This window comes from Magnolia sinica, chromosome 12 (genome assembly GCF_029962835.1).
Source record: "Magnolia sinica isolate HGM2019 chromosome 12, MsV1, whole genome shotgun sequence".
NCBI classification, from domain to species: Eukaryota; Viridiplantae; Streptophyta; class Magnoliopsida; order Magnoliales; family Magnoliaceae; genus Magnolia; species Magnolia sinica.
The window spans coordinates 64002996-64030883 of record NC_080584.1 but is presented as its reverse complement, the minus strand read 5'-3'; the positions used below and the strand labels follow the sequence as shown (position 1 = coordinate 64030883).

The following is a 27888-nucleotide window of genomic DNA, read 5'->3' as shown; positions in this document are numbered from 1 at the left end:
GCTTTGTATGTATCCTATTTCCTTTTGAATAACTAATTTCATCCGATCACTTTTTGGCCCACCGAAAGCTCCACCAGATCCCATGTGTTGTTCTTGTACAAAGAGTCCTTCTCATAGTCCATTGTCGCCTTTCACTTCTCTGCATCGGGCTCATCAAGAGCATCCTTAATGGTAGATGGATCTCCCTCATCTGTAATGAGAGCATATGCGATATTAGAGTTGTCCATATATCTTATCATAACTTGCAATCTCGAGGTGGATTCCTACTCACAGGTGGCTGCTCCACCTACTCCTATATCTCTATCTACGCATGTGTCTCTGTCTGAGTATCATCTGTGTCAACCTGAATGTCTACGACCAACCTATCTGGTTCTTTTTGCTCCTCATGATCATTCTTGCGGAATAGGGAGCCTTCATCGAATCTGACGTCGTGGATAGTGATGATCTTGCATGTGACCTTATCATATAACTTGTAACCTTTTACACCAACACCATAGCCAAGAAAGATGTACTTTTTGGATTTATGGTCTAGCTTATCTCTTTCAAATGACGGTACATAAAAGTAAGTCTCACAACCAAATATGCGCAAATCTGCGTAGCCAACCTTATTACCACTCTGCACTTTTTTTGGAGTCTTACAGTCAATTATCGTAAAAAGGGACCGATTCACCAAATAGCAAGTCATATTAATGGTTTCAGTCCATAGGTCATTACCCAACTCGACATTACTAATAATGCATCAGGCCCTCTCAAAGAGAGTCCATTTCATTCGCTCAACCACACTGTTTTGCTCGGGTGTATGATGCACCATGTGTGTCTAATGATCTTTTAAGCTCTACAATATTCATTAAATTTACTGGAAGTAAATTCATCACCATTATCAGTCTTTAAAACTTTTACTTTTCGCCCTATATGTTTTTTCACCATGGCCATCCATTATTTGAATTTGGTGAAAGCCTTAGATTTATATTTTATAAAATAAACCCAAACTTTTTGGGAGTAGTCGTTGATGAATGTGACAAACCATGACGAGCCTCCAACAGAAACTATAAGCGACGGCCCCTATACATTAGAGTGCACATAGTCTAACACTCCCTTATATGTATGTTTTCTAGTTTTAAAAGATAACATAGATTATTTACCATATATACAATGCTCGCATATATACATTTAAATCAAAATTTTTAAAATCTGGAATTAAACAACAATCGGAAAGTACTTTTATGCCCCGCTCGTTCATGTGGCCCAGACGAGCATGCCACATACGTGCAGATGTGGAATTTGCTACAACTGCTGCAGCTCTACCTATCGAAGTGCTCCCAATCAACATGTAAAGATTATTATGCTTCTGCGCTCTCATAACCACAAGTGTCCTTTTTGAAACTTTAAGGGTGTGTTTGGCCTAGGGTATTAAATGGGATTAGGTGGGATAGAATTGCATTTTGTATCGTGCAATTCTATTTAGCATTTAGAGAGGAGAGGAAAGGTTGGAATTAGGTGGATGGAATTGCATTTAGTCCCATGGAATTGCATTTGGTCTCATGGAGAATTTCTATGAATTTTAAAATCCATTTTACATGCGAGCCCTACATTGATGCATGCATTTATCAATGTCGTCCATTCATATACACCATTTACACGTGACATTCTCGATGTATATATGTACAAGTGAATGACACCTATTGTGAATTTGGTCCATTGATTACAATACCATGGTTCACCAAACATGATTTTGCTTAATTCAGTGTTTTCACGTAACAAATTTTTTTATCCCAAACATAGGATTGGATGCCTATAATACCATGGTATTTTGGGACATGCAATCATTGTGCAATAATGATGTTAATCCCATCTAATACAATTCAATACCATATAATTCCATGGACCAAACATGCCCTAAGAGCTCCATTAAAACCGATGAACTTGCACCCTATTGCTTCGAGTGCACCGAGAGAAATCAAACTCTTCTTCGCATCAGGAGTGTGCCTCACCTCAGTCAAGGTACGCTCCATCCCACAAACATCTTGATGTGTACCGTACCAGCCACAATGTTATAGGCATTATCATACCTATAAACACTTGTCCACCACCGCACTGCCTGTATCTAGCAAACCAACTCCCGAGTTATGTGATAAGAAGCCCCTGTGTAAAGGATCCACTCATCTCTACGATCATCTTATAAGTGTCCGATCATAGAAACTGATAACATATCACCTCCACTTATCTTTTCATCAGACGTGGTAGTGTTGGCTTCATTGGAAGAAGTCTCTGAGTTTTCTTCCTTCGACTTAGGATTTGTACAATCCTTCTTCATGTGTCCTGTCAACCCACAGTTCCGGTACTTCAACTTTCTCTTGCCTTTGCCCTTAGATTTGGATCTCAACCAGGAAGATCCTGTGTGTCGGTCATAATTTTGACCCCTCATAAATAATGCATCAATAGAGGCCCATATGCTACCATTTTTCTCTCTCACGGTCTTTTCCTAAAGAGATGATATGATGATGTCTACACGTAGCGACAAAATACTAGTGCACAACGAATCATAGCAATTTGAAAATCATCTTGTTAAAGTTACTGATGTTGGCCTCGACATCTCCACCCTCTGCCATCTCTAAGTTGAACAAATGCAGGTTCAAGGCAATTTTTAAGGGACTTCTTCGCATAGACGTCATCTAATTTTGCTCACATCTCCACTGCAGTTTTCTCCCTCATCACATTATAGAGGACCTCATCCATTAAACATAAATAGATTAGGAATTTTGCTTTCTTATGAAGTTTCCTCCATTCTTCATCATCCATAGACTCATGTCGCTTCTTAAGAGCCTCTTAACCTTTCTCAACTAATAAGCTAATCATCTTAACCTTCCATAATTCAGAATTATTTATACCCAAGTATTTCTGTACATCATACTTAGAATTAACAGTCATTGTTACTCTCTTTTAAATACAAGCCTGCGCCCCAACGTTATCTCTAATACCACTTGTTGGGTGACCGTGGAAGCACATAAAGATAAATCAAGTGATGTACTCCAATCACACTAAGGAAGGATGAAAAGAACACATCAATTTTAACATGAAAACCCTTGCAGGAAAAACCCACAGCACAAAGTAATAGATAACACTATTAAAGCAGAAATTAGAATAGAAGAGAGCTTACCCAATTCAAACAACCTTAAATCTAACATTTGCTATACCCTTGAAACCCTTTGGATGAATTAGAAACCCTTGAATGCCATCCCAATCCTGTTTACAACTATATATAGAAGCTATCGAAGAATCTCAAACGAAATCGGAAATAAATCCCACAAAATCGCAACTCTGTGAAAATCTGCGCCGAATTGTTCGATGGCATCAAACATTCTTCGATGTCATCGAAACTTATCCTTTGATGGCATCGAAGCTACATCGATGGCATTGAACAAAATCTAAAACTGTTCATAGACAATACATGAAAATCTGATTTTCTCCAATTGCATCGAGCCATCTTCGATGGCATCGAACTGATCTTCAATGTCATCGAACACTCATCGATGACATCGAGAAAGCGCCTAGTTAGTCCAGCAACCAACTAGTGAAACTCTAGAAAATCTCGATGGGATTGAGCACTATTCGATGTCATCAAAAGTGGCATCGAACAGTCTATCAATGTCATCGACGTACTCTATTTCTTACTCGATTTAAGACATCAAAAATAACATTCTTGTCTACTTAAGTTTTAGATCTTATCTTGTTTAGGTTCATATTTTAAGTTTTGAATCTTATCTTGTTTAGGTTCATGTTTTAAAGTGAGTCAGTGAAATGGATGGATGAAGGGTAACACAAATCACGGCCGGTACCACAAAGGGAAGACCTGTCCATGTAAGCAGCGAGTTTCCAAGATGCTGAGCTTCAACAGGATTCGGATTAGCTACTCACACAGCAGCCAATCTAGCTACTGAAGTGATGTCACTAAGTTACATCGGTCTCACTATGATGTTTGTGTTACATCCACATTGTCCATTCATCTGGAGAGATCATTCTAACACATTAGCCAAAGAATTAGGTAGATCCCCATCTAAAGTGAACCCCACCATATAAAAGAACAAGTTGGGATTGAATGCCTACCATTAAAAATTTATCAAGGGCCACAGAAGTTTTCGATGAAACTGATATTTGTATTTTCCTTTGATCCTAAGTCATTCTTTTAACTTATAAAAAGGTTAGATTTGGAATAAACATCATGGCAGGCCCTACGAAGGTTTCAACTGTTGTTGTCACTGTCCCTGCTGTTTTCTGCCTTGAGTGCCACTTGAGCTTTGAATCTGACTCATTCTTTGGTTAATACCCTAAAACGATCTCTAAAAATGGATGAATAGTGTGGATACAACATAAACATTATGGTGGGCCCACATAACTTGGTGACGTCATTTCAGTACCCAAAAACCGCTACTCAACCGGAAGCCGAGTTGTGTGAAAATTTTAACATGGTGGCCGTGCAGCCCAAAGGTCAGCGACGCCCACCATAATGTCCATCTGACATCCACTCCTTCCAACAGTTTAATGATGTCATGTGATGGTGTGATTGAAAATGTGTGGAAGATCAAAATTCAAGTGACCCACACTATAGAAAACAAGGTAAATGGAAACACGGACTTTTGAAACGGATGGGGATTGGCTGGTGTACCACACACCACCAACCTACCTGATGTGGATAGGTGTCTGCGAAAACAAAATTGCTGACATATTCCTCGAACATCAGGTTGTACGAACGGTTCATAGGAGATCAAAGTTACTTGTACCAAATTATAATGTATTTATCATATTTACACCGCTCGTCCATTTGGCGAGGTCACTTTAGATCTTGTTTCAAAAAATGAGTAATTTTCAAAGCTTAAGTGGACCACACTATAAATAGCAATGGGACAGTGTTTTTCACTGTTAAAACATTTATAGGGCCCACCATAATATTTAGTTTCCATCCAATTAGTTCATATGGTCACACAGACCTGGATGAAGAGAAAGAAAAAAAAAACCAAATAACAGACTGATCCAAAATTTCTGTATCCTCCAAAAGCATTTCAATGGTAGGCATTCAATTCCCTACTGTTCTTTTTACAGTGTGGTCCACTTGATTTTTAGATCTGTCTTAATTTTTAGTTCAAGACTTTCCCCTAGCTCACTGAGTGGAGGACGGATGGTTTAAATATAACTTATACCTCATGATGGGAACCATACAACTAGGTGACGTCAACAAACCAGCGTGGTTAGTGGTGCGTGGTACACCAGCCAATCCGCTTCCCTTTGAAACCTCTCTAAGATGCACCATTATCGTTATATGCCGTCCAACCGTTCATAAGGTGATTCCTAATAAGATGCAAGAAAAAAATAAAAATATCTTCCTGATCCAAAACAGATGTGGCACCACGGTGGGTGGGCGTTGTATTCCCGTTGTTTTTTGTAGTATGGCTCACTTGAGCTTTGGATTTAGCTTACTTTTTTTTTTTTTTAAAATTTTTTTATTACACACCCTCACACATTCAGCTAGTGAAATTTCACCACCTATGGATACTTGAACCCTTTACCGGGTGTTGAAACTCCTGAGAGTTTACCACTTGAGCAAGAGTGAGGATGCAGGATCGGTCTTACTTGAGTTTTGAATCTAACTTACTTTTTGGCTGACATCAGAAAATGAACTAAAAATCATAGAGGATGCATGTCACGCGGATGTTCAATGGCCCAACTGTCGCAAAGGCTCCATGTAAAAAACAGATTGCTTGCTGAGTTATCATACTGAGCAGTTGGGCCACCATAAATGTATGTGGTTTCACTACAAGAAAATAGGCCTTTAGCTACAATTTTTTAACCTCAATTGAAAAAATTGTGGCTAAATGTGTTTTTTTGCCTCAATTGCTAAGGAACTGAGGATAAAAGTTCATTTTTCACCTCAGTTGTATAGGAACCAAGGTGAAAAATCTACTTTTTAGCCTTAATTGGATAGGAACCATGGCGAAAAGTTTACTTTTTAGTCTCAGTTACATAGGAACCGCTCAGTTGCATAGGAACCGATGTGAAAAGTCTACTTTTTAGCCTCAGTTGGATAGGACCGAGACAAAAAGTCTACTCTTTAGCTTCAGTTATATAAGAACCGAGGTGAAAAGTCTACTTTTTAGCTTCAATTGCATAGGAACCGAGGTGAAAAGTCTACTTTTTAGCCTGCTTAGGAAGCAAGGCAAAAAGTCTACTTTTTACCCTCAATTGTATAGGAACCGAAGCCAAAAGTCTACTTTTTAGCCTCAGTTGCATAGGAACCGAGGCAAAAAGTCTATTATATTGGAAAAAATTATGGATATACTTATGGTGGGCCTTGGGAAGTTTTTAATGGTGAACATTCAATCAACACTGCTTCCTATTTTGTGGTCCACATGAGATTTGTATATTCTTAATTTTTATAAATAATTCATAAAATGAATAGGAAAAATGAATTTACAGCATGGATTTACAAAAAAATAATCAAGGTGGGCCCTATGGTAAGGGCAACACCTAATCCGCTCCCATACTCTTGGCACACTGGGACGTAAGATATGTAAGAACTGATAAAATTGTACACGTTGTGCCTGTTAATTAGAATTGAACCGGCCAAACCTACAAATTTAGGTGCGTCATAAACCAAATATAACACATTATAATTTATGTAACTATTGGACTAAGAAACATTTATTGGATGGTTGGAATGAAACATAACCAACGGTCGTGCTTCATAAACAAGTGTCCACAAAACAGAGGATATATTTGTTCGACTAATACGATTTTCGGAATGTAAGCTCCTTTACAGTGTGTTCCACATTTTAGACGGTCTAATTTAAGTAAAAAATTTAGAAGTATATGATTTATTAGTGTGTATCTAGTACCATACACTACCAGAGAGAGAAAAAAAAAACTCCCACAGAAAATTTCACCACCATTAATATACTGACACGTGTCATTACTCCACGAACTGCGAATAAAACCTCGGGTAAGGCCTAAGCAAAATCGAGTAATCCATTACCCCCCTCTCTCAGAAGTACGTTTTTCTGCCTTTCGTTTCTCGCAGCGCTGTGAATCCTGCTACGAAGGAAAATCTGAAGGAAAAATGATCTGGAAATCGAAATCCAGGCCTCTAATTCTCCCCTTCTAGCGATTATCCATCAGATTCTCTCTGGAACGGTACAAATCCCACCTATTTCCACAAAAAATCCACTTTAGTTGCAGTGATCTAGGGTATTTTCGCAAAATCCCTGTCGAATCCTCCTCCTCCATCCTTGATCTGTGTAAATAAGTGCGGAATTCCGTTGTTTGGATTTTCCAGGGTTTCAGATGAGGATATGGACTGGAGTTTCATGTCTTAGTGGCGTTTAGGGTTATTGTTTTCCTTTTGGGGGGCGAATTGTCTGAAATGCAGACTAAGGGCAGAGTAATGGAATTTCTCAGTCCTTTTCAGACGATTTGGTCAGTGAGAGAGCAATCGATTCGACTATGGTGACTTCGTTGATTCTTCTGTTGGCTCCATCATCCGGTGTCAATCGCATCGAGCACCGCGTCTCGAAGATGGATACGTTGGCTGGCGTTGCTATAAAGTATGGAGTCAAGGTAAATGGATGATATTCTTTTAGATTTCTGTTCGAATTTTGATTTCTGCATCAGATTCTTTTTACGTATGATTCTTCAAAGCATTGCATGATCATAGATTTTTTATTTTTATTTTTATTTATTTATTTATTTTTTATTTTTTCATTTTTCCTGTATATTTGATTCATTGGTGGATTGAAAGAAGTACATGCATGTACCCACCATGCACATGGCATGCAGAAACTGGCCGTCCAGATTGTTGGCCCAACATGGATTGAGTAATAGTGTAAAAATAGATTTAGCTTCAATTGGAGCTAAAATTTGGATTTAGTCTCAGTTGGAAACAATGGAGGCTAAAATTTTGATTTAGCCTCATTTCGAGAAAACTGAAGCTAAAAAGGTTCTTTTAGCTTCACTTGAAGAAGCGAGGCTATAAAAGTCATTTTAACCTCGGTTGCTAAAACTGAGGCTAAAGCCTTTAGCCACCGGGGTTTCAACCTCGGTTTGGATAACTGAGGCAAAACTGAGGCTAAAGGCTTTAGCCTCAGTTTTTAACCTTTTTAGCCACAGTTTTGAACCAAGGCTAAAGGCCCCTTTTCTTGTAAATTTATCCATGCTGTTCAACTGTTTTTCCAGATCATTGCATATATTAAGATCAAGTGGATCATATCATAGCAAACAGGGAGAAGAATGATTTCCACTGTTGAAACCTTGCTAGTCCCACAGTGATGTCTATTTGTCATCCAATCTGTTCATAATATCATACAGACATAGATGAAAGGAAAACACAAATGTAAGATTGATCCAAAACTTGTATGGTCTCCAAGAATTTTTCCATCGTAGATGTTCAATTCACACTGTTTCCTGTGATGTGGTCCATTTAGCTTTGGATATCCTTCACCTTTGGGCTCATGTCCTAAAATTATATGCTAAAATGGATGGACAGAATGGATAAAATACATAAATTATGGTGAACTTCACAGACTTTACTCAATACACTAATCGTCTGCTTCCCCCATGTAACAAGGGTTACATGCAACTCCTCTGGATTTAATGCCTCTCTAACAGTTCAATGGCAAAATCGTAATTTCCAAAAGCCTTCTCACTCTATCCCCTCTTTCCCGTCACTTGTCTTGGGTTAAAGTCAAAAAGTCTGATTGAGACTTTTTCACGTATATTGGAAGGGTGGGCCTTTATTCGAAATTAACCTTTTTTTTTTAAAAAAAAAAATAATATAAAGCTTTATTCAAGAGAAACTAAGGTGAACAATCCTTCGGGCGGGCCCCAACAAAAAGATCCGGGGCACGCCTATCATGTGGAAACCATAGCCAAAGCTATACAAGAGGAAGCTGGAAAAATTACAAGGAGAGGGAGCTGGGGGGGCAGATGAATTCGAAATTAACCTAAGGATAAGGTTTTTATTTGTAATCTTACCAAAAGACTGGTCGTTAGTTAGACAACAAAAACCTTAAAAAATGAAAAACGAAAACAGAAACTTCAAAGGGAGAGCACCGGAGCTTATTATTATTACTATTAGTATTAGTATTATTATTACTAATACACACACTAACCCCCCCCCCCCCCAAATAACTATTTTATACCATCATGGATACTCAAATTCATGACCCACTGCGAAGGCATGAGTAAGGACCTACGAACCTCTGATTTTTAATTTTTTTGTTCCTGCACGTGAGGTTGTCATATCATGAAAACCTTTAAAAGCTTATAATATCACAAGAATCAACAAGCATTTCGAAATGTAAATTTTCAAATGGCTTTTTGACATGCATAAGAAAGACACAACTCTGTGAATGTGTGCATGCATCAATCAGTGCTCATACCTTGGAGGATTTGGAAACCATCTAGTAGATTATTACTCAAATCCAGAACCTCCAGTTTGCTCAAGTTCCCTGTCAAGATTTAAATATTAAAAACAAAAAGGATTAAAGGAGAAGTTTGAACTGCTGAGTCAATTATTATCTCCTACCGCTGGTGTCAAGAATAAACAAGCAACTCAGAATGCTAATTTTCAAATGCCATTTTGACATAAGTGTGAAAGACTAAACTCTGTATGTGCGTGCATATATGAGCACGATCTAAGCGGTCTTATATTGGAAGGGTAGGGAGCCATTCACTCTCTTATATTTCAAATCCGAAACCTTAAGATTGCAAGTTCAGACATGTAAGTGAGGCATGACCACTTAATCAAGTTCAAAATATTGTCTAAACTAATGCTCTCAATTTTAGTTTAATTTCTTTATAATTAATCCCACTTTATACTGTAAGTGGATCCATGGTTTACTAATTAAGACCATTGACCTTAATCATCTAATTCTAAATAAGGGGCCATGGTTTAATGATCTAGTCCATTGATCTTTACCATTTAATCATGCCACTAAGCACATAGTGATGCACTGTATACCATTTGATTAATGGTGGGCATTTTTTTCTTTATCGTTTGCCATGTTGTAGTCCACTTGAGTTTTTGATTACTTCATTTTTGCCCTCATGTCCTAAGATCAACTAGCAGAACAGATATCGGAGGAGTGGATGTCACTGAGATGTCATGGTGGGGCCAGTTTTGTTACACAAGTGGTGTCGTGAGATTCGGTAAATAGGAGATTCACATCCCTTTGATTTTGAGGGGAATTTGGAATCTTGTGGGCCATACTGTAATGTTTATTTGCCATCCAAACATTTCACACAAATCTGGATGAAGGGAGAACACAAACATCAGCTTAATCTAAAACTTTCAAGGCCCACAACAAGATTTTTCATGGTCATTGATCACCAGTGTTTCCTTTGGCGTAGAAATAAGTTTTAGGACCATGCCCTCAAATGAGCTGAGCACATCCATTTGTCTCCAGTTTTCAAATACATGCGGAGTTCTAAATATAGGTATTTCTTCTTTGACACGCCCATTTTCTCTCCTAAACTGATTGATCGTATAGAATTTCTTTCGGCCCACCATTATGTATGAGTTCGATCCACACCGTCCATTCATCTTGTATGTAGAAATAAGCTTTAGGACCACGCCCTCAAATGAGCTGAGCACATCCATTTGTCTCCAGTTCTCAAATACACGCGGATTTCTAAATATAGGTATTTCTTCTCTGACACGCCCATTTTCTCTCCTAAGCCGATTGACGTATGGAATTTCTTTCAGCCCACTATTATGTATGAGTTGGATCCACACCGTCCATTCATCTTGTCTGATTATTTTAGGACATAAGTCAAAAAGAAGCAGATGCAAAGCTTAAATGAACCACAACATAGAAAGAAGTGGGGATTGATTAACTATGGTTGAAACCTTTCTAGGGTCCACCATGACATTTATTTGCCATCTAACCTGTTCATAAGGTCGCATAGATCTAGATGAAAGGAAACAGAAATATCGGCTCAATCCGAGCCTTCTTTGTCCTTGAGAAATTTTCAATGGTAGGCATCTAACTCCTACTACTTCTTGTGGCATGGTCCACTTGAAATTTGTATCAGCTTAGTTTTTGGGCTCATGCTATAAAATGATTTAGAAAAATGGTAGAGAGTGTGGATCTACTAGATACATCATACATCATGAGGAGGCTGACAGAAGCTTCCACGTCAAAACATTCAGCTTGTCTTCTCTCTCCATGTTACTGCAAACTTTTAAGGCCTCGTTTGGGATGTAGTTTGGCTGGGGAACCGAACACCATGCAGGTAGGCAGTGTCAAAGCTTTATGGGCCCCACCATGATGTATGTGTTTTATTCATACAGACCTTCCATTTTGGCAGTTTAATATAAGAGCATGAGCGCAGCAATGAAACAGATATAAATCTCAAGTGGACCATACCAGCTGCAAACAGTGGTGATTGAACTCCCACAGTTAAAATCTTCCTTGGGCCAACTGTAATGTTTATTTTCCATCCTACTTGCTGATAAGCTCATGATAAAGGGAAAGCACAAGCATTAACTTGATTCAAAACTTTTATAGCTCCAAGAAGATTTCAACGGTAGGTGTCTAATCCTCCACCTTTGTTTTTTTTTCGTATGGTGTGATCCACGTATCTACATTGTTTTTGGGCTTATGCCCTAAAATAAGCTGGAAAATTGGATGGACAGCATGGATAGAACACATACATCATGATGGGCCCGCACTTCTTTGACACTAGTTAGCTAGATGCTGACCAGCGCCATCCATCCATTTTGCCAACTCATTTTACGGCTTGAAGGATATCCGGGGCTCAAGTGGACTGCACCACCAAAAGGCTGAAAAAGCTTTGGATGTTGCACTTCTTTACGGCAAATAAACATCACAGTAGGCCCATGCAAGGTTTCAATGGTGGGAATCACTGCCCCGTTGATTTCTATGGCATGATCCACTTGAGCTTTGGATCTTGGGTTCATACCTAAAAATGATCTTGCAAAATGGATTGATGGCATGGATATAGCACATGCATCATGGTGAGACCACAGAAGTGCCACTCAACTGGTCGGTTGCTAGCAATGATAAAAAAGCGCGGCAGGTAATGTAGAAATACCTATCACCAAACTTTAACTCCCTTCAAAAACAGATGCAAGTTACCTGTGCTCCTTCAGTTCCTCTAGTTTGAAGCTGTGTAGGGTCCATAAAAATTTCCATAACAAATCCACTCCGTCCATCAAGTTTTCAAGACAATAAAAGATCAAGAATCTAAAAATCAGTGAGATCCAAATTTTATGTGGACCACACCACACAAAAAAGCAGAAATTATTGGTCAGCAATGAAACTTTGTGGCCGTCACAAAGTATGGTATGAGGATGATATTTGTGCCTACTATTTATCTGAGCGGTAATAACCCTACAAAACGTTTGGATAGCCAATAAAAATCATGCTCCGCTCCCTGAAGGTTTCGACAGCAGACATTTACATTCCCATCATTCAATGAGATGTAGCCTAGCTACATGAATTTTCGATCTGCCTTGTCTTTAGACTCCTCCTCTACTTGTTCTATCGTGATCTTGAAAAATGGATGAACAGAGTGGATTTGTGACAGGAATATCTGCAGCCCCACATCATTTCCCACTACCCACCTTCTCACGCCATTCCGCATGGGGCAAAGACACCAAAGCTGTACCTTCAACTGCATTGGTGGTCTGTGGACTCTACATCATCTATGCATTTTTACATATCATTCTATGTCAAGAACCCAAAAACAAGGTAGACCAAAATCTCAAATGTACCACACCACAAAATAGTGGCGATGTAGGCCTACCATGAAATACTTCTTGTGGGGTATAAAAGTTTTTGATAAAGCCGATATCTGTTCTTTGCCTTCATCCATGTCTATGTGACATAATCAACATATTGGATGGGAAAAAAAATAATTATCATGGGCATTAAGGTGGGCACTATAAAGTTTTTAGTGGTGGACATTGAATCACACTGTGTTTGATGGCGTGGCCCACCTGAGATTTGGATCTGACTCATTTCTAAGCTCATACCTAAAATGATCTAGAAAAATGGATGGACTTTGTGGATACATCATGGTATCTCCCATAGGACATTGTCCTGTGCATCAGGTGTGCGAAACTGCGTAAGCCGCCAGATTACCAAAGTTCTGTCCAGCATACTCTTCATGCTTGGGTAGGAAAAACGTGCCTGTTTTACCAATAAATATGAAACTCTAACGCTAGTTTTGGGGACGCCTCAAAATAAAGTTGATCACATTTTTGTTAATAGTAATTATGTATCTCTAATACATAACACTGGTTATGTATTAGTTGCCTAGATTTCTAATATATATAATTATTGTTAAATAAAATAAGATAAACTTATTTTTAGGGGTCTACCAAACAGGACCTAATACTCAAGCAAAAGACCCTTGCTTAGGCTGGTATTTCAATCTGAAGTACAAATACTATGAGTAGAAATAAGAAAATCAAAATTTGATTAGTATTCATAGGAATTGGACTCCAAATTGTGCCTCTCCAGTAAGACTTGAAAGAAACATAACAACAATTTGAGGTTTATTTCCTCATTAGGCTTTATCAATCTTCTTCATTATTCCATACGCTCAGAATTCAATTCACTTTCACATCATAACGCAGTAGGAAGGGAAAACATGGTTTCAAATAAAAGCACCATCATGCATAAACATGATTATTATATAGTCTTACAATTACATTTATTCGGAGAAACTGATCTGGCTTGAAGGTTATGCAGGTAGCCAGGGGAAAACCTTGCGAAGGTTGTCCAAAGCCAAGTAGTAGCTGTTTAAAGCAAAATAGTAGCATGAATAGATACATGCATCAACCATATAGAAATACAGACCTCTCCAGTAGCGGTTGATGTAGAGAAGAGCTATGAAAACCAAGAACGAGATGGTGCACGATGCGCAAAAGCATGCGTAGAAGATAATGTTATAACTGTCTTCCTCCTCTTTTGGCATTGAAGGTGGTAGCGGAGAAGTGGAGAAGCAACTCTTCAGTGGTGGTCCACAGAGATGGGGATTACCTTCATAGCTGGTTTCTCCAAAGGTGCCAAACTGCGCCTTCCTGTCTGGTGTCCTGCCAGATAAGTTATTGTGGGCCACTGTGAATGTAGATAAGAAGTTGAGCTCAGTAAGTTGAGGAGGAATCTCCCCACTCAATCTGTTGTAAGAAAGGTCCAAGCTCTCAAGCTGTTTTAGGTTTGAGAAGGTTTCTGGAACTGGTCCAGTTAATTGATTGTGGGACAAGTTCAATGCATGAATAGCGGTTAGATGTCCAATTTCAGGTGGGATTTCACCTGTTAACTGGTTCCATGACAGATCTACACCAGACATAAAGTAAAGAACGCCACCTTTGTAAGTTTCAGACCTCCACTTTGTTATAAACCCCACTTCTTCCTCATCTGGTGAGACATTAGCAACATTAACAGGCTCCGAAACAGCAATACGATATCCAGGCAAATCCTTTCCTGAAGAGATCATGGTAACTCCTCGAGAGACAACAAAAGTTAAAAAGTCAATTTCTTCTGCCCTCCCAAATGTCATATTACCAAAGCACGGTGGTATTGGTCCAGAGAGATTATTGTGTGAAAGATCCAGTATGCTGATGTTCTTCAGTTGACACAAGTGCAGCGGAATGTGACCTTGGAAATTATTTCCTCCGAGGAGAAGAACCCTTAAATTAGGAAAAGCACCAATCCAATTTGGAATATTACCAGATATGTTGTTCTGCCTGACGTCCATTGTAACAAGGGAGGAGATTTTTGATGAAGCATTTGGCATGAATCCAGTGAGCTCATTTCCTTGCAAATGTAAGAATCTCAAAGACAGGCTGAAGCATGAAGGTATGGACCCAATAATTCTATTTTGGGAAAGGTCCAAAAGGGAAAGACTGTAGAGGTTGCAATACTCAACTGGAATAGAACCTTCAAAATGATTTTCTGACATGGAAAGCAACTTCAATTCAGTGAAGTTCCCAATCTGTATAGGAAGACGACCTGATAGGTTGTTTTTACCAACATCCAATCTCTGTAGATTCTGACTTTTGAATAAACCAGCTGAGATCTTCCCCGTGAATCTATTACCATCCAGATACAGATACTGCAACGATTTCAAGTTCGAATGAGTGGGAAACACTAGGCCTTGTAATCTATTGTTTGATAGCTTCAAAATTTCCAATGAGATGCAACCCATGGGCAATTCCTCTGGTATTCCTCCTGAAAATTTGTTTATTGACAAATCTAAAGAAGACAGTTTCGTCATGTTGCCCATCGATGAAGGAATAGTACCATGAAGAGCGTTTGTAGACATGTTTAAGTATTCTATATTTGGAAGGAGGGAGCCGATATTTTTGGGAAGTTGTCCGTAGATGTGGTTGTTGGAGACGTCCAACAATGATAAATCCAGGTTGCTAGAATGAGTTGGCAGATGGAATGGGCTGACTAAGGAATTGCTTCCTAGGTCTAGAACTAGTAGTCTTTCATTATTCTCTAACAACCAAGATGGGAACTTTCCCTTCATGTTGTTGTGGGAAAGGTCTAACGATATCAGGTTATGTTGGCTGGAAAGGAAGGTGGGAATGGTACCAGTCAGCTTGTTGGTGTTGCAGTTTGATAAGTGAGGACTTTCAACTGGAATTTAGGAACCCAATGTATGGATTCAGTTTCAACCTCTAACTGATTGGTATAAGTTATAGCATCGGCCGCAGGATAGCTATCATCCGCTACTGAAAGTTCCACAAGCTCAAGTTTGGAAAGGTTAGCAAATGAGCTAAATGAGAGAGACCCTTCAAAGTGGTTGTAAGAGAGAGAAAGGAACCGAAGCATTGTGAGGCTAGAGATGAGAGATGAGGATATTTGCCCACTGAGTTTATTATGGGAGAGATCGAGTAGTTGGAGGGATGACAAGTTGCTGAGACATGGTGGAAGGCTCACTTCCAATTCATTGCTGCCAAGATCCAGTTCTTGAAGATTCTCAAGATTGCACAAAGCTACAAAAGCAAGAAATGTAATTAATTTATTAGTAGAATATGCAAGTGGTCAGCTGACTCAGCTGCTACCTTTCGATTAAAAAAGGAAATTTCTCGTGTAACCGTGTAACTTTTATGATATTTCCTACTCAAGGCATACTTTCAAAATATTTAAAATAAAATGCTTGAAGTTTGCACCGATAGAGATCCAATCGGTTGCCATCATATATCATTAGGGTTACATACGGTTCATGGACTATATTTTTTTAAATGATAGAACTTGTTCGTTCAATCATCACTGTTTCCCATGGTGTGGTCTACTTAGAGACTTTGATCTCCCTCATTTATGAGCTAAGGCCCTAGACTGATCTTGAAAAATGGATGGACAACATGGATAAGAGTATATATGATGGAGGGGCATATAGAGCACCGTCCAATGGTGTACTGGCAGCGTCAGTATGCAATCCCCGGCGCGGTTTCGGTGGATCCATGTTGGTGGAATCCTACCTTCGGGGACCACTGTGATGTATGTGCCTTACATCCACACCGTCCATCTATTTTGAAAGTTTATTTTAGGGCATAATACCCAAATGAATTAAATCTAAATCTTATGCAGACCACGTCACAGGAAACAGTTGTCATTGAATCCCTATCAGTAAAAACTTCATTGGGGTCACAGGAATTTTTATGTTCCATCCAACCTGTTGACAATGTCATGAAAAACTGGATGAAGAGACCACAGAAATATCAGCTTGATCCAAAACTTTTGTGGCCCACAGGAAGTTTTTAATGGTTGATTACAACTGTTTCCTATACTATGGTCCACTTGAGATTTGGATCCATTTCATTTTTCCCAAAAATGAGTTTTCAAAACTGCCGGACTGCGCGGACATCAGGCATATACATGATGGAGGGTCCACATTCAAGGTTCCCACCTACGATCCCTGGATCGACCACCGAAGCCGTATCCTGCTATCAGGAATGTGGATTTCCGGCCAAATTCCTACAGAGGGATTTCCGTAACGATATAAAACTCAAGTGGACCATACCAGCTGCAAACAGTGGTGATTGAAGTCCCACAGTTAAAATCCTCCTTGAGCCAACTGTAATGTTTGTTGGCCATCCTACTAGCTGATTAAGTCATATAAACCTTGATAAAGGGAAAGCACCAACATTAACATATTCAAAACTTCTATAGCTAGCTCCAAGAAGATTTCAACGGTAGGAGTCCAATCCTCCACTTTTTTTTTTTTTTTTCTCTCTTATGGTGTGATCCACTTGAGCTTTGTATCTACATCATTTTTAGGCTTTTGCCCTAAAATAAGCTGGAAAAATGGATGGACAGCATGGATAGAACACATACATCACGATGGGTTCACACTGCTTTGACACTGGTTAGCTAGATGCCGACCAGCGCCATCCATCCGTTTTGCCAACTCATTTTATGGCTTGAAGGATATCCGGGGCTCAAGTGGACTGCACCACCAAAAAGCTGAAAAAGCTTTGGATGATGCACTTCTTTACGACAAATAAACATCACAGTAGGCCCATGAAAGGTTTCAATGATGGGAATCAATGTCCCGTTGATTTCTATGGCATGATCCACTTGAGCTTTGGATCTAGGTTCATACCTAAAAATGATCTTGCAAAATGGATTGATGGCATGGACATAGCACATGCATCATGGTGAGACCACAGAAGTGCCACTCAACTGGTCGGTTGCTAGCAATGATCAAAAAGCGCGGCACGTAATGTAGAAATACCTATCACCAAACTTTAACTCCCTTCAAAAACAGATGTAAGTTACCTGTGCTCCTTCAGTTCCTCTAGTTTGAAGCTGTGTAGGGTCCATAAAAATTTCCATAACAAATCCACTTCGTCCATCAAGTTTTCAAGACAATAAAAGATCAAGAATCTAAAAATCAGTGAGATCCAAATTTTATGTGGACCACACCACACGAAAAAGCAGAAATTATTGGTCAGCAATGAAACTTTGTGGCCGTCACAAAGTATGTTATGAGGATGATATTTGTGCCTACAATTTATCTGAGTGGTAATAACCCTACAAAACGTTTGGATAGCCAATAAAAATCATGCTCCACTCCCTGAAGGTTTCAACAGCGGACATTTACATTCCCATCGTTCAATGAGATGTAGCCTAGCTACATGAATTTTCGATCTGCCTTGTCTTTAGAATCCTCCTCTACTTGTACTATCTTGATCTTGAAAAATGGATGAACAGAGTGGATTTGTGACGAGAATATCTGCGGCCCCACATCATTTCCCACTACACACCTTCTCAGGGCATTCCCGCATGGGGCAAAGACACCAAAGCTGTAGCTTCAACTGTATTGGTGGTCTGTGGACTCTACATCATCTATGCATTTTTACACGTCATTTTATGGCAAGAACCCAAAAACAAGGTAGACCAAAATCTCAAATGTACCACACCACAAAATAGTGGCGATGTAGGCCTACCATGAAACACTTCTTGTGGGGTATAAAAGTTTTCGATAAAGCCGATATTTGTCCTTTGCCTTCATCCATGTCTATGTGACATAATCAACATATTGGATGGGAAAAAAAAATTATCATGGGCATTAAGGTGGGCACTATAAAGTTTTTAGTGGTGGACATTGAATCACACTGTGTTTGATGGCGTGGCCCACCTGAGATTTGGATCTGACTCATTTCTGAGCTTATACCTAAAATGATCTAGAAAAATGGATGGACTTTGTGGAGACATCATGGTATCTCCCATAGGACATCCGCAGATATTTTTATTTATTTATTTATTTATTTTAATTTTAATTTTTTAATAACACATAGTTACAAGTAGGTACTCATTTAATTCTTAAGAAGCAATCTCATTGATTGTTGGCCATTTTCGTCATTTTAGGAAAAAGTATTCTTGGAACTAATTTTAGAGAAAACTAACCGAAGGTATCAGTTTGACAATCACTTTGACAAACGTGGTAGCAAAATGAAAACTTGATGTTTAAAAAAGGTATTGAGATGTAAATGTCATATTAATGAGATACTATTTTATAAGAGTGACTTCATGAGCAGTGACATGGACCGATAAGAGGACGCAGCACAAAAACCGACTGAGCCTTCAATACAAACAATGAGCACTTCCATGCATTTTTTTTTTAATAGTCAAACGTGAGCTTTATAAACCTTATATTAAAACGTTCGAACCTTAGCTGGAAATAACAAAAAGATATGTTCTTCTTTAAATCTCCACCAAACGGTAAGCCTTTTGATGAAAAGCTAGCATTGAAAAGAAAATTGTATTTTCCGAGAAACTTTGTTTTCAAGAAAGTATGAGAAAGTAAATATTATTCCCATGTTTGTTTATCAACAACATTTCTCAAAAGAATTGAAGTTTGTTTTCAAATCATATATTTGGCAAAATAAAATTCTTTTTAGAAATTATTTTAGTATCATGTGGTGCCTATCTGTCCAGACATAGGATGTATGGAATTAACAATTAATATTTCCTTTGTAATATGGAAATATTATTCCTTTAAGGGGCATCTAATGAATGGGTTAAATGGAATATACTAGACAAACATATGTTCATCTAAGTTGTGGATTGAGCTTATTTTTTTGCCTAATACTGAGGGACAATCCGAATGGATGGAGTGGATTTGACATAGAGAATATGGTGGCCCCATGTGAAACTCAGTTAAAGAAAGTCATCTCACCCCTTAGAAATTGTTTATATTGAATTGATTAGCTTAAATTAAGCTGATTAGACTCTAGAAGCCATTGTCTCAAAGTCACAGTGCAAAAGTCAAATTCTTTGTATAATCCTAGCCTTCCACTCGTGGACGCTTGCTAAAATGAGATCATTGAATATTTTTCATTTTTAATTGTCTACTAGATTTTCATCATTCCATTAGGAAGATTATACAATAAGAGTAATATTAGGTTCATGACACATCTCAACTGAAACCAATAATTGTACAATTTGTTTTAAATTAGTATATTTCTTGCATGTAAACTCTAAATGCATGTGTATAGTCTAATATACTCTGCCAGAGTATCAATGCGGATTGCCTATTGACACTGCCAGTAGCAGCATCTCTAATGGTTGGTGCTCTGTGGCTCCCACCATGATGCATCCATTTGGCCAGATCATTTATTGTTATGAACATAAAATGAAGTATATCTAAATCTCAAGTAGACCACACCATAGGAAATAGTGGTGGTTGAACTTCTTCGGAGCCACAAGAGTTTTGGATCAAGCTGATTATATTCGAGTTTTCCCTTCATTGAATGTTGTATTTACTGATTCTTGTGGCACTGCTAGTGCAACAAAACTGGGGCTTACCACGACATCTCAGTAACATTCACTCCTCGAATTTGTTTTGCAAGTTAATCTTAGGAAATGAGGTAAAAAATATCCCTCCGAATTTGAGGGGCTACAGTAATGTTTATTTTCCATCCAAACATGTCACACCAAACTTAGAAGTGAAAACACGAATATCAGCTTGACCGAAAACTTTCACGATCCACAAGAAGCTTTTAATGGTCAAAATGGTCACCGTTTCCTTTACTGTAGAGATCAGTTTTGGGCCCATGCCCTAAAATGGAGCTAGAAAAACTGATGGACGGTATGGATATAGAACACATACATTACCACTCTAACGAAACAACCACTAGTGTTGTTCTGTGTTACCTAGTGTGGGTTTCCTTGACTGTGGGGTGGACCTTAGTGCATGCTTTGTATACGAGTGCCCTCCATGGAATATTCTAGCTCATTTTAAGGCAGTATCAACAAAAATAAAAATAAAAAAATCGAGCAGATCCAAATCTCAAGTGAACTACACCACAAGAAAGAGTGGTTATTGAACACTCAGGAATAAAAATTCTAACAGCCAACTGTCATGTTTATTTGACGTCGGACCTGTTGATGAGGTCACAGACTTGGATGAAAGAAAAACACAAATATCATCTTGCACCGAAATTTCATTGCCTACAAGAAGTTTTTAATGGTCAATGAAAACTATTTCCCATGGTGTGGTCCATTTGAGATTTGGATCTACTTTAGTTTTGCAATCCTGCTCTAAAATGAGTTAGAAAACTGATGGATGGCATGAATATATATCAAAGTGGGCTAACACACTTCAGTGTTTTACCCGGGTAACACCCGATCGGCTTCCCAGTGTAACACCTGCCCTTGACAAGGATAAAATGGCAATTTTGAGGAGGCTTCTTAATGCCTTCCCATTTCCGTAGCGTTTTCTTAAGTCAAAGTTAAAAATGGTTTTTGACCCGCTATTGGAAAGAAAATTTAGCAAAATAATATCTCATTAATGTAATATTTACATTTGAGTACCTTTTTAAAGTAAACTTTTATTAAGATACCTCATCAATCAAGTTGTTGTCAAACGGGTACCTTATGTTGCCGATTGCAGCTTTCTTAAAATAACAAAAATGCCCAGCAAGTAAAGAAGTTGCTTAATAAGAATTAAATAAGTACTTAGATGTAAACATGTGTTATTATAAATATTATAAATAAATAAAAAATCTAAAAAAGGAAAAAAATTCACTATACCCGATTGCATGGTGACATAGGCTTGGTCACTTATCCGTTTTCTGTGGGACCCACCATGATCTATTCATATAGTCCATTCATTTTTCTAGATCATTTTATGGCATGATCCCAAAAATAAGGTAGATTCAAATCTCAAGTGGACCTTAGAAAGCAGTAGTGATTAAAGGGTGACCATTAAAAACTTCCTAGGAACCACCTTATTGCCCACCATAATGCTTATTTTCCATAACATGTTGATTAGGTTACACGGACATAAAAGAAGGGGAAAAAAATCGATATAAGATTGATTCAAAACAGCTCACAAGAAGTTTTTAACGGTGAGCATCTATTGTCCCCTTTGCTGTGGTCCAAATAAATCTTAGATCTGCTTCATATTTAGGATCATGTCTAAAATTATCTAAAACAATGGATAGATGATGTGGATTAAACACATACATCATAGTGGGTCCCACAAAGCACCATATACACTTCCTGTCAAAGGCACCGCTTGGGTTTCTTTGCCCGACATGGATGGCCTGTTAACGTAGCAGAAGAAGTTCAGGTGGTTGAAAATGATGTGGAGCCTATAGAGATTCCCATCATAAATCCACTCCGTCCATCAGTTTTGCAGGACCACAATAGCACAGGATTTTAAAAATTAGCATATCAAGAATTCATATGGGCCACACCACATGATGTATGCATTGTATATTGGTGTGGTCCATTATGATGTATATATGCATCGTATATTGGTGTGGTCCATTATGATGTATATATGCATTATATATTGGTGTGGTCCATCCATTTTGCCAACTCCTTTTAAGCCATGAACCCAAAAATTAAGCAGAGCCAAATCTCAAGGTGGATCATACCATATGAATATGAAAAAGCAAAGCAGAATGATTGTACTGGATGTTATTGAGATGTCGCAGTGGACCTACAGGAAACAGGAGATTCACATGGCTTCAAATTCGAAGGGCAATCTAAAATCCTGTGGGGCTTTTCAATTTTTATATGGAATCTCTACTCTATCAGGTTATCCTTAATGTTAGGACCCATGATGTTAGGACCGCAGGGCAAAAAATCTGCAGATAACACAACTTTGGCGGGCCATACAACGGGGAACAATGGGGATGACGAAAACCATATGTGTCTGTGGGCTACCATGGCATTTATCTTTAATAAAAAAACATTAATAGGTGTAACTCAAAAAGATGAAGAAAAGACACAATTCTAGGAAACTCAAGTGGGCAACACCTTATATAAACCATTTTTGAGACCCAAAGGAGTTTTGTTTTGAAAATCTTTTGCATGTACAGCGAAAATAAAGAGCTTCACCTAGTGTGTGTGTGTGTGTACGCACATATATGGTGGACCACATAGAACTTGCTGTTTCTTACCTTGAGTGAAACTGGGGTTACTAACAATTCCAAATGGACACAGGTTGTCTCTTATTAGTCTTTATAACATAGCCAGGTAGGAATCCCTTGTAACACTAAGTGAGGCTCATCATGATTTTTTATTATTTATTTTTTATTTTATTTTTTATCTATATCTACTCTACTTATCCATTTTGATAGCTCATTTTAGGACATGCGCCCAAATACCAGGAAGATCCAAATTAAAGCTCAGGTAAGCCACTCCTCATGATATAATGAAGATAGAAATACACACTGTTGAAGCCTTATTTTTTTAGGTGTCCTAGAAGTTCTGGATCAGACTGACATTCTGCATTCACATCCTGATCGGAATCACCTTATGAATAGGTTGATGGTATGTAAAGACTATGGTTCATTGGTTGGCATTTCCTTTCCTGCTATTTCGTGAGGTGTGAACTACTTGAATTTTAGATATCCATGTCCTAAAATGAACCAGTGAAATGTATGGATGAAGTGGATATAACATATGTTACAATGAACGCCAAAGAGCTTGGGTGTAAGAGGCGGATTTCCTTAAAGGCTTTAGCAGGAACGAAAGTACCGGGGATGGGATTCTAGGTGGCCCACCCTGATGTTTGTGAGAAAAATCCATCCTGTCCATCAGTTTTTTAATATCATTTTAAGAGATTGAACAAAAAATGAGGCCGGTCCAAAACTCAAGTCGGCTACATAAGAAGAAACATGGGGATATAATGACCACCATTGAAATATTTGTATGGCCACAAAAGTTTTGTATTAGGTTAGGACTTTTGCATTCCACTTCATACAAGTGGTAATGACCTCATGAACGGTTTAGATGGAACAGAAACATCAACGTAGACCTCAATAATGTTTCAATGGTAGTCATTTGTTTCCCCTATGTTTCTCTAGTGTGGCCCATTTGAGTTTTGGATCTGCCTCATATTAGTCACATGTCCTAAAATAAGCTAGCAAAATAGATGAACAAGATGGATTTCTCTAAAACGTTACAGGTGGGCCTGACCTAGCGCTACCAACCTAGGAACTTTCTGCTAAAGGAACGCTCCCCTCTAATAGGACTGGGATTTCCAGCTAAAGGCTTTTGCAGTGAGTTCTTGTGCTGGAATGTAAGGTGGGGTTCACTGTCATGTTCACGAGAAATCCAATCCGTTCATCCATTTTAGAGCTCATTTTAAGACATGTGACAAAAAATTAGGAGGATCCAAAACTCAGCTGGGCCATACAAGATGAAACAGTGGGAAAAGGAATTCCCACTTGATACCTTCCTAGGCCATACAAGACGAAACAGTGGGGAAAGGAATTCCCACCGTTGATACCTTCCTAGGCTCTGCCTTGATGTTTATATGCCATCCAAACCATTTATAAGGTCATTTTTACTAGGATGAAGTGAAAACACTGAAAACTTAGACCAATACAAAACTTTTGTGGCCATATAAATATTTCAATGGTGAAATCTAAATCTCCATTTTTTTCATCTCTTGTGGCCCATTTAAGTTTTGGATCCACCTTATTTTTTCTCAAATATCCTAAAATGAGATTGAAAAATGGATGTACGAGTTGAATTTCTCACAAATATCACAGTGAGCCCCACCCCGGAATCCTTGAGCAGGAGCTTCCTGCTAAAGCTTTCACGGGAAATTCGCCTCCCCTCTGAATCTCTGATAAAGGTTTCCGTGACGGAAACGGACTGGCTACTCCCCCTGCCACAGCTAATGGCAAGTGGTCGGTGGCTTGTGGGCCCCACCATGATGTATATGTTTCATACATGCCATCCATATATTTTTCCAGATCATTTTATGGTCTGCGACCAAAAATGAGGTATATCTAAATCTCAAATGGACAACATTACAGGAAACAGTGTTGAATGAGCGTCGACCAGTAGAAACCTTTTGGGGGCCATAAAAATTTTGGATCAAGCTGATTTTTGTTTTTTCCCTTCATCTGGGCGTGTATGACCTAATCAAGATATTAGATGTCAAATAAACAGTACAGTGGGCCTTAGGAGAATTTTAATTGTGGATATCCAATCAATTTTGTTTTTCTGTGGTGTGGTCCAACTGAGATTTATGTCCCTCTCATGTTTTGGAACAAGCTCTAAAATGATCTGTAAAAATGGATAAACAGAATGGATGAAACACATACATCATAGTGGGGCCCACAGAACCCCAACCACCAGCCAGGGGATCCGATCACGCCAGCGAGGGCACAGCTGCACGGACGCGGATTGCGTCCTGCCCCAGCCGGGACAGTAATCCACCCGGGCAGAGCTCTGTGGGGGCCACTGTGATGCAAACATCTTATCCATGCTGTCCATACATATTTCAAGATAATTATACAGTATAATCCCAAAAATGAGTCATAACCAAGGCTTAAGTGGGCCACAAAGTAGTAATTGAAGGCCACCATTAAAAACTTGTTAGGAGTTGCAGAAGTTTTGGATCAAGCTGATAATTTTGTTTTCACTTCATCCAGGTCTACATGACCTTATGAGTAGGTTGGATGGTTAAAAAACATCACAATGGCCCTTAGAGAGGTTTCAATGATGGCTGTCATCATCAACACTGCTTCCTTTGGTGTGTTCCAACGGAGATCTGTAACTGCTTCGTTTTTTGGTTCATACCATAAAATGATATGTTAGTGGGTATGAACAGTGTGGATAAGATGTTCATATCACGGTGACCCCCGAAGAGCTCCTATGTGGGGGTAGGACGCAATCTGACTTCCCAGCTGCCCTGCTTTGACAGAGATGAGTGGTTGCCAATCCCTGTTACACAGAGCTTGTATGATGTAGAGTGGGCTGCAAACACTTTCATGTCCAAGATGGATAAGAGAAGGCCCGATCAGAGACAGAAATTATCAAGACTGTCAGAACCATAAAATAGGCATATCTCGCAAACCGGAATGAGTTACTTGACGTATCATATATGATTTTGGGGTAGGACGAGCTACTTTACCCAACCTATGCCGGGTTGCCCATGCCGAATTTGCGAGATTCCATTCTATTGACGGTGAAATTCCATGTTTAGTTCTGTTTTTACTATAAATAGTAAATTTTAGTTTGATTATAACTCTTCATCCGTTGGGCTTTAGGATTTGTGTCCAACATGAAAAGTGCTTAGACTAATTAGGAGAATAATGTGGTTAAGCTACATATGAAACTTACTATAAAAAGTAAATTTACTATTTATAGTAAGTTGCAAATTTCTTGGAGTTTTAATTTTAGTTTGCTTCTGATTTCTTTCTTATTATTTGGTATCCCTATTTAAAGGATTGTGAACTCATTTAACTGAGGAATTAAATCAATTTCGAATTTATTAGAATTTATTTCTATTTTCTGCTTTCTTTCCTCGTCTCTGTTAGGAGTCCAGAGAAGCTTCGTGGATTCGGAGTAGTTATCCTCTTGAGGAAGACGGTGATCGATCTCATTATGTTCATCCCTGCGTCACCGTGCAGCCTAAACCTCTGTACGGCCCACCATGTTGTCCATCTCGCATCCACTCCGCCCATCAGTTTCATAAAGTCAAGTTAAGATGTGATTCCAAAAATGTGGTAGATCCAAAATTCAAGTGAGCCACACCACCAAAAAAAAAAAAAGGGAATGGAAACACTGACCATTGAAACCTTCCTGAGCCTCATGCTGATCCTTATATTCCATCCAACCCGTTCATAAGGTAACTCCCATTAGGATGTAGGAAAAACAAAAATATCATTCCGATCCAAAACTTCTATGGCCCCAAGGTGTTAAATCCCCCAGCGTTTCTTGTGGCATGGCCGACCTTAGTTTTGGGTCTGTCTCACATTTGGGCTCACATCCAAGGGAGTGGATTCCATATGTACATGTGGTGGGCCCCATAGAGTTTTGGGTTACAAAGGAACACGTAAGAAGGTTGCACGCACCTCGTGTCCTACTTAAAACACCTCTTCATTAAGGATAACGAGAGCAAAACTCATCGCTAAGAGGGTAAAATATCATCAAAATCCTCCGTAGAAAGGTACAATCATCATTTTCAAAGTTAAAAGATTATTATCACACAAAGATGTAATATATTTTCCTACTAGTGGTGGCAAGAATAATGTCATGAAAAGCATCTCAGAATGTGAATTTTCAAATGCCATTTTGAGGTGCATGCGAAAGACACTCAACTCCAGAATTTATTAGAAAAGATCCAAGTGCTCTTACCTTGCAGAAATAGGGAACCATTGAGTCGATTATATCTCAAATCCAAAACCTCCAGTTTGCTCAAGTTGGCCAATTCTATCAAGATTTAAACAATTAAAAAAAAAAAAACATTAGAGTAGGAATTTGGAGAAGCGAGGCATGACCACTAAATAAAGTTCAAAATATTATCTAAACTAATATTATTAATCTTGGCATAATTTCTTTATAGCTAATCAACTTACCTTTTGACGGGAAGCATCCTTCTAGATCATTCATTTCTAGATCAAGGCTCTTGAGGGATGAGAGTGCGCCCAAATACGGTAAGATGGTTTCATTGAATGAGTTATAGCTCAGGTCAAGGTGCTCTAGCTTGCTCAATCTCGACCATCTATTGAAACCTGCATATAGATAACGTCCTGCATTTAGGGCCTCTGCTTAGAATAGGGGAAAATCCCAACCATTCTTTATCATTCATGAAAAATAAAATAAAATTATTCCCTATGTTGCTTTAGACCTTGTGCTCAGCATGAAACAGATTGAATTGTAGAGGTTAAAAATGTTTCCCGGTATTTATGTGAGAAAAGGCCTCAAATCCAACAACTCTGTTTTTGGTTTTTCCAATCATCATCATCATCATCAACTCAATTAAATTGTTGTCTTGTTTTCTCAAGTCCACCTTGAAATTGTCAGAATTACAATTCAGGACTCATTGGTTAAGAAAGCCAATCATAATCAACTTAATTAATTTTATTTTTAAAAATTGTTT

General features: G+C 38.6%; 2 protein-coding genes and 1 long non-coding RNA gene across 5 annotated transcripts in view; all 3 read right to left on the bottom strand.

Moving 5' to 3' along the window:
• Nucleotides 1–27888, bottom strand: part of LOC131221518 (receptor-like protein 15) — a 60370-nt gene that overhangs the window by 21781 nt on the left and 10701 nt on the right. The window contains exons 2-4 of one of the 3 annotated variants that reach the window (XM_058216805.1): nt 27365–27538; nt 27144–27218; nt 9426–9494 (exon numbers count right to left, since the gene is read on the bottom strand). In XM_058216805.1, the coding sequence (XP_058072788.1) occupies nt 9426–9494; nt 27144–27218; nt 27365–27538 (318 nt within the window). The remainder of the gene's footprint in view (nt 1–9425; nt 9495–27143; nt 27219–27364; nt 27539–27888) is intronic. The other 2 variants (XM_058216806.1, XM_058216807.1) reach the window with 2 other exon arrangements.
• LOC131221520 (uncharacterized) lies at nt 12167–18654 on the bottom strand. Its single transcript, XR_009159375.1, has 2 exons — nt 18133–18654; nt 12167–12540 (listed from the first exon to the last, which is right to left on the bottom strand). It is a non-coding gene; the product is annotated as an uncharacterized LOC131221520 (long non-coding RNA).
• LOC131221519 (cuscuta receptor 1-like) lies at nt 13648–16028 on the bottom strand. Its single transcript, XM_058216809.1, has one exon. The coding sequence runs from the start codon at nt 15550–15552 to the stop codon at nt 13759–13761; it is 1794 nt and encodes a 597-aa protein (XP_058072792.1). The 5' UTR covers nt 15553–16028; the 3' UTR covers nt 13648–13758.

Bases quoted from the DNA above. Each gene is read 5' to 3' on its own strand.
- LOC131221519 (XM_058216809.1), bottom strand. From the start codon at position 15,552: ATGAAGGGAAAGTTCCCATCTTGGTTGTTAGAGAATAATGAAAGACTA.